Source organism: Arvicola amphibius, chromosome 17 (genome assembly GCF_903992535.2).
Source record: "Arvicola amphibius chromosome 17, mArvAmp1.2, whole genome shotgun sequence".
Lineage (NCBI taxonomy): Eukaryota > Metazoa > Chordata > Mammalia > Rodentia > Cricetidae > Arvicola > Arvicola amphibius.
Genome location: NC_052063.2, coordinates 399,099 through 407,106, shown reverse-complemented (window position 1 = coordinate 407,106; position 8,008 = coordinate 399,099). Strand labels below are relative to the sequence as shown.

At 37.7% G+C, this 8,008-nt stretch overlaps 1 protein-coding gene across 1 annotated transcript; it reads right to left on the bottom strand.

The window, feature by feature from the left end:
* Positions 1-6,556: 6,556 nt before the first annotated feature.
* LOC119803667 (olfactory receptor 142-like) lies at positions 6,557-7,483 on the bottom strand. Its single transcript, XM_038315077.1, has one exon. It carries the CDS (start codon positions 7,481-7,483, stop codon positions 6,557-6,559), a length of 927 nt encoding a protein of 308 aa, XP_038171005.1.
* Between the last annotated feature and the right edge of the window lie 525 nt (positions 7,484-8,008).

The window sequence follows — 8,008 nt, the reverse complement described above, 5'->3', positions numbered from 1 at the left end:
AAGTACAAAGCACACTCAGACTCAATGTTTTGTGACATGGCAGACATTATATGATGAGACAGAGAAAACATGACAAGGACAGCTCCCTTTGGCATGCAGTCTTCAAGCCTACAGAGTGATGCATGCACAGAATAAGCTGTGGTGACTCAATTACCAACCAGAGATCCAACTTCCAAAACCGTAAACTCACCAGGAAACAAAGCTACACCTTAGCAAGAAATAATTTTCCTGTTGTCTCTGCCCTTTCCCAATGTCTTCCATGATGTTTTCTCCCCTCAGTTGTCCCAGTCCTCACTGTCCTCAAAACAGAATCCTCTACATCTTTTTGCCTCAAGAAATATGTTTCTAAAATAAATGTTCACATCTCTGAGAGTATGGAACTAACTATATTTTCCACACTGTTCCACAATCATTTCTTACCATCTAGCTCCAAATCTACTGAGAGATGTTCATTCCAGAGAAACAGAGAAATTTCAAAATAGCTAAGTGGAATTAGGTGAGTGGAGCAATAGAGAGTGGATTCCATATAGAAGAGAGATGCTGAAAAGGGAAAGGTTATGTTTCCAGACACAATAGTGACAAGGTACATATGAACTCACAGAAACTGACAGCATGTGCAAGACCGTAAAAATTCAGACAGACAAAATCCCAGCATGTGGAAGGGGCAGTGGATGAAAAAAAATCCCACCACAAACCAAAGAGCTATTTGCAACTGATACCCACTGAGAGAGAAAAAAAATCAGTTTTCTCCTATGGAGTAACACTGTGTATATCAACCACACTCCAAAGCAGGCCCCATGTCCAGAATTAATTAGGCAACCAAAACAGACTCTATAATGGGAGGGGGGTCTTGTGGAATCTATGGTAGTTTGGGGTTAGGTGGGTTTGTTATTGTTGTTGTGACATGGCAGATATTATATGGTTGTTTAGTTGATTTTTGTTTTGGTCAACTGATTTATTTTGGAAGAAAAAGAACATAAAGTTGGATGGGTATGTAGAGGGAGAATCTGGGAGTAGTAGTAGGGGACTGGAAAAGAATATGTTTAAAATATGCTATAGAGATGAATACTTTGCATTGATATGGGTCCTGGTTTAATGATACAAATTTAAGGTCAATTTTGTTATATGTATATTTCCTCTCTTGTTTAAGGTATGATGTGTTTGAGAAACTCATTTAAAAAGGCAATGCACAATTAAAAATTATGGACTAATAAATAGTCATTTATAATAATAAAACTTTTAGTCATGTTAGTTAGGTTTTCTAGATATATAGAGATATATTTCTGATGAGCAGATATTCTTCAAATCTTTCAAAGACCTAGGAATATTGCATTTAAAATTTTTTAAGAACTTAGGACATTTTATGACAGTGAGACATGTCTGCTTCTGGCAGCACCAATTAATTCAGAGTGGTTGATTGGCACTATATGAAATGTATTAAATAAATAAATAAAAATTCAAAATAAATAAGAACAGATTATGGGAACAAAAGTGCTGTTTTGAACAGATTATCTATTCCTTCCAGTTGGGATGAAGCCTAGAAACACCGGACCCTACACAGTTCTCCTCCTGTCCCTGACTAATGTCTCGAGTTTGAAACACTTATTCTAAATTCATGTGCAATAAAAAGTATTCTTAAGTCAGGTTTAAACAGAATGAAAATGGCTAGTTAATTGTGTGTGTTTTTCCCTAATTCAGGGATTAAACCTTGTCAAGGTTATTTGTAATATACATAAACTTCCATCTCTCCTATCATCTTTGTCAGCAATAAAGATGTTTTCTGCTGTCTCAAAAGTTTTAGTTCTTATTACTTCAACTGTCATAAAGTGAGCTACCAGGAAAATTATAAATTCTTCTAACTTAATATTAATGATTTTCATAATCGAAGGTCCCTCAACAATTTACAGCCTTATTCCCCCAAGCTTCTTCTTAGCCTTGCTCAAGTCAGAGTCCTCTCCCCAGCACACAGGCTCACACTACTCATTCCCAACAAGGACCCTCAGTTAGCCAGAATGCCCTCACTTGTCCCCTCCAGCCTTAGCCATCTTGTAAGCCCATTCAAATACAGTTTATTCAACGAGATTTTTCTGAAAATGACACCACTACAAATGTGTGCACTGAATACATACTAAATACACAGAGATTTCTCTGCTCCCACAAAACAAATGCTCATGCTTTCAGGAGTTCAAGGTTATTCCAGAATTGCTCTTACTGAGTTTGTTCCCTTATCTTTAGTTCCCAAATAGACACAACACAGAAGTTGCCTAACACAAGGCCTTCTCCCTTCCCTCTCTGCTCTGTAATCTTTCTCTCTACATTGTAATGAGTTTTCACTACTTTCTCATGCCTCCCTGTCCTTATGACATATTAACATTCATAACAACTAGCATGCTATTTTGTCATTGAAGAATCCATGTTAAAAGTAATATAAACTTATGGTATGGGTGGAAGGGAGGGGAGGGAAGGGGGAGGAGGAGGGGAGGAGATGGAAATCTTGAATAAAAAAATTGAGAAAAAAAATAAAAACACAATTGGCAATGAAAAAAAGTAATATAAATTAATAAAACTAATAAAAAGTATACTATTATGTTAATCAAAATTATTTTCACTCTTTTTATTAAACATTTATTGATTTGTATCCTAGTGAATATGACCAGCTAGTATCTCCTTTTTAATTTTTTGTGGGTGAGTGTGTTTCTGAAAGTATGCATGCATCCCGAAAAGAATTCAAGGGCACTGCAAAAGTCAGAACAGAGCATCAGATTCCCTGTGACTGGAGTTATAAGCAGTTGTAAGCCCCTATGTGGGTGCTAAGAACTGAACCTAGGTCCTCTGCAAGAGTAGTAAGTGCTCTTAACTACTGAGTCATCTTTCCAGCCCCAACAGTCAACATTTCAAAAGTACACATTATGTGCCACACTTTTAGTATCTAACCACAGCATCAGGATTTTTTTTATATTTTACATTACATTTCTTGATTTATTGACATATGTGGTACTCAGACAACAACTTACAGAGGTCAGTTCTCTCCTTTCTTCCACCCTCTTGGATTTATGTGGGGAAAATAGAACTAAGGTTGTAACACTAGGAAGTCAGTGTTTTTATCCACTGAGCCATCTTGATGCTCTTATATAGCATACTTTAAAAGTATATGTGTTGATTCATCCCATTTGTGAGAAGTAACTTGTGAGCTGCCTCTGATTGTTATCATCTTTTGCATATGAAGAAATATGAACACAGAAAAGTGAATTAATTTGTATTTATCAATTCTGAATAATTACACAGCACCAGAGTCAGGAATTTTAAAAATCCAGTTAACCACAGCACCTGTGCATTTTACCCAGAATCATACATCATTAGTAGCTACAGAGGACAAATATAATCCAATCAGATGCGTTCAGTTTCAGGGAGAAGTCTGTAAGAAGTCACAGGTGTCACAGGAATATTTATTTACCTATAAAAGCAATGCTTCTTCTCTAAGGTGTGAACATTATTCCTGATCCACCAAAGAAATACAGAGATCTATACATACGATTTTAATTTAATAGACCAATTTGAGGCATCTCTTAGAGGCAGGAAGAAAGTTGCATAGTGTCCTGCATTTCCAGGCTCAATGCTCTCAACAGGAAGACATCTGATAACCTATCTTTTATAATACAACTTGCTCCTATTCAGCTCCGTCTTTTCTATATTTAATTCCCCCCTCTCTCTTTCTCTTTCTGTCTCACTCCCTCTCTGCCTCCCTCTCAATCTCTGTCTTCAATCCCTGTTCATTAGCAATTGAGAAATTCCTCCTCTTTCCCCACAATGAATGACTCACCAAGGAGCATGGAAACCAGAAGGACACGTCTATACAGTCACATACCAGCAGATGGACATGTAGTTTATACAGAAAGGGGTTTAAAAAATTATGAATTACTTGATACCTATTGCAGCGTATAGACTCAGTGTCTTACTTCAAGTCCCTTTACCTACCTTCGGGTCAGAAGAGCTGGTGTGTTTCTTGCTCCTAGGGCGAGCAGGATTTAGACCACATGGACTTCAAATAAATTGTGTCCAATTCACCATAAAAATCCTTCATTCCCATGGAACACACTATGTCTCAAGGAGAGGCTGTGCTCTGGGAAAAAAAAACTAGTAGGGAAAGAGTATCAGATTCCTCCTTACAGATTCTCTTTTCTTTCATAAGAGAAGTCCCTTGACTAATATCATCACTGAGCAGATTTCCTACTGAAGACCCAAATGAAGTCACACTCAGCAAAACTACACTAGGAGCGTTTTCCTAAACACTTTATAGAATAATTTGTAATAATCTTATTTTACCTTCTGAATGTATAAGAAGAGGAAAGAGTCTGAGAAAGGTGAATTGGTTTCCCAAAAACACACTCTGTTCTTTATCTGGCACTATCACAGAAAACAATGCTCTCTCCAAATCATTAGGCTTTGGGGATATGAGGTGGAAAAGTTACTTCATTTCAAAAGTTGGATCTGTCCCCTAAGGGGTATTTAGAAAATAAGGTGATGGCTAAGACAAATCACAAGGAAAGGGAATATTTAGACTTACAACTTTAGAATAAAAATAAAAATTCACGATAATAGGAAATTCAGGGGTAATAAAATCCTGCTTTGATGCCTCAATCATGTCTCTCCACACAGTGTCCAAAGGCTGTGTAAATGCTCAGATACTTGGAGTATTTATGATAAATGAAGCCACACACATGATCAAGAGACTGACTTCCCCATGGAATTTCTTTTACCTGTAGGAAAACTTAGCCAAATAAGTTTCTAAATCTTTTGCAATCATTTTAATGTCATTTCAATATTGCTTTACACCCAACAAGGAGAATGTACATAAAAACGTAAGGGTGATAGGGCTTATTGCCTATGTTTTCTATTGATATAGCAGAATTTTTCAAAAGGAAGAGAAAGTCCTTGGGCACTAGGTTTTGATCAGCTACTGAATGAGTATCCATCTGAGGACAAGCTATCCTGTTACCCCTTTTATATTAAACTATAGTGTTGGTTGACATTATTATAGTTTCATCTTCTCATTCTCACATTTGCATATTTGTGTATAATAATATACATTTGTAAAACTACTTGGCCTCCCTATGCTTCTGCCTCTCTATCTGTGAATGATAGTCGTCAATACCCACTGAATATGTCAAGAATTGGACTCTGAAAGATAACATTCATCAACTCGTCCATTCAATAAATAATCCAGCAAAATCTCTAGCTATGTGTAGCCCTGCTAAGCAGGTGACCAGGAGACAGGAAGTCACAAGGCTATAAATACTTTCTTAGTTGGACAGTGGAGACCAAGACAAGCTGAAGATGCACGGCCTGTGGCTGCTGCAAATGCCCCTCTCCAGCAACCCAGGCATTTGTGTGGGAATCTGGGAGTGAATAGAAAGGATATGTGAGGATGAGGTAAGGAGCCGGTTAATGAAGCCTGAGATTAGAGGCAGTTAGACACAACCATCAAGGTACTAGGATAGAAGTCTTGCCTCTAACACTGAGAAATCTACAAGTTTGAAGAAAACACACATATGTTACCAACTTTCATAGTCATATGGTGTGTGCCTATGTAGATTTAAGTAAGTTAAAATTAAATTTTAAAAAGCCCAGGTTTTATTTGCATTATACATACTTTTAATGCCCATTACCGATGTGACTTTGACTATCATGTATTATCACAGATACACAATGTTTTAATCAGCATGTGAATTTGTCCATGCTTTGCCCTACAGCCACAAATTTCTCTTGTGTATGATCTCAGAGCCCAAAAGACACTCGGTGGAAACACAGCCTACTCTGGCGTGTCACACACTTGAGAAAAGTTTGGTGAATGGATGCAAATCAGTGCAATCTTATAGAACTCATAAGCCAAAATGGACCAATTGTAAGATACACTCAGAACATTTTACAGTGGGGAGAGATAATGGGGCATTGAAGAGATTATGAGAGATATAATTGTGTAGATTATTATAGACTCTTTTAATCCCACCTCACTGAAAAAAAATCAGTGGCCATTAGAAGAAATAGCTGTGCCATGGTCACTCACAATAATGGGAAAGAGATGTGAATTTTAAGAAGTATGACCCTGTCCTTAATTCTTCAAGTGAAAACAATAATAATTTCTCAACAAAAAGAAATGCTAATTTTGAGATAATAATAGCATAAAGTGATTTGTATGCAATGCTTGCAAGTACTAAAATATACTTTACCCAATATTACAAAATATTACCATGTCTTAAAAGAAGATACAAACATGTTTCTAAATATTTTTGGAATTTGCACTCGCCTTGAGCCTTCAGATTTCTCAAACTCATGAATAACTATGCATTGCCCAGAAAACTATGCAGCCAATCAAATTTATCATGTCAGTGAGACAACCAGACCTCTGTCCTTGGAGTATTTGTTTGCTAAGAAGAGTACAGCAGTAAAATATTATGTTCTTCTTACTACTCTTTTATTTGAATATGCACCAAACAGCAAAATCTACATGAACAACTGACTAAGTTTTAAAATTCCTTCCCATCATTTATTACTCCACTCACCCTGCCTCTGAGTTCTTTTTGTCCCACAACTTCTTTATGGCATTTTTCACCTCTGCATTTCTAAGGGTGTAGATGATGGGGTTCAGCATGGGGGTGATGACTGTGTAGAACACAGCCACAAGCTTGTCTTCAGTAAATGTAGAGGAAGGTCTCAGATAAAGGAAGATAGCAGGCCCAAAGAACAAGATGACCACTGTAATGTGGGAGGCACAGGTGGAGAGGGCCTTGCGCCTCCCCTCTGCAGAATGGTTCCGCAAGTTCACAAGGATGGCGATATAGGAGGACACCAAGATAAGGAGAGAGATAATAGAGATTAAACCACTGTTGGCCATCACGATAACCCCCTCCATAAAGGTGTCAGTGCAGGCAAGTTTAAATAATGGCTGGAGGTCACAGAAGTAGTGGTCAATTACATTGGGACCACAGAATGGCAATGGAATGGTGATGAGGATCTGGATTGTGGAGTGAATGAGGCCCCCCAGCCAGGAGCCAGCTACCAGCATATGACACACTTGATGACTCATGATTTTCATGTAATGAAGAGGTTTGCAGATGGCCACATAGCGATCATAGGCCATCACCACAAGCAGAAGAATCTCAGCAACCCCCAAAAGATGGAAGAAGAATATCTGAGCCAGGCAGCCCTTCAGGGAGATGGTTTTAATCTTCACAAGTAAGTCAGTGATGAACTTAGGGACAACAGTAGAGGAGTAGCAGATCTCCACCAGGGACAAGGAGCTGAGGAAGATGTACATGGGGGAACACAGACTCTTACTGATGTTGACTGTCACAAGAATAAGGCCATTGCCCAGCACTGTGGCCAGGTATACGGGAAGGAACAGCACAAAGCACACCTTCTGCACCTCTGCATCCTGGAAAAGGCCAGTAATGATCAGTTCAGTCACGTTATTTGTCTTAGCCATGGCTTCAGTTCAGGTGTGCTGGATGTCATAAAATTCTGTTTAACAAAACAATTTTGACACAAATTCATGACATGTAAAACAATTTACAAGATGTATATCATTTATTCAGTCAATACATACTAGTTATGCGTATATTCATAGTATAACATTTTACATTATTTTAATTTGTTTACCTTGTAACTAGAAAATGAATATTCAGAAAAACTTATTTGACCATAATAACAGAAGAAGTAGAGAATTCTAGGGCTCAGTACCATTCTATCAGGCTTTCACTCTGGGGTCCTTGTTATTTCCAGTGCAGTCGGTATTTGGAGAGTCAAAAACGTTAGAAGCCTATTTAGTGGTTTAACCTTCGGGGCACTCCTGTGCTCAGAAGTAAGCTCCTCTTACCTTTGAAGAAATCAAATTCCCATTCAATTATGGCACGTTCCTCCTTGGTGATTCTAAAACAGTAACTCTCAGAATCCAAAAACCTAAAAGAACTTTTAAAATAATTAATTTTATTCTGTATTTTTCATTGGATAA

Excerpts from the sequence above, each read along its gene's own strand:
- LOC119803667 (XM_038315077.1), bottom strand. The coding sequence starts at position 7,483 with ATGGCTAAGACAAATAACGTGACTGAACTGATCATTACTGGCCTTTTC.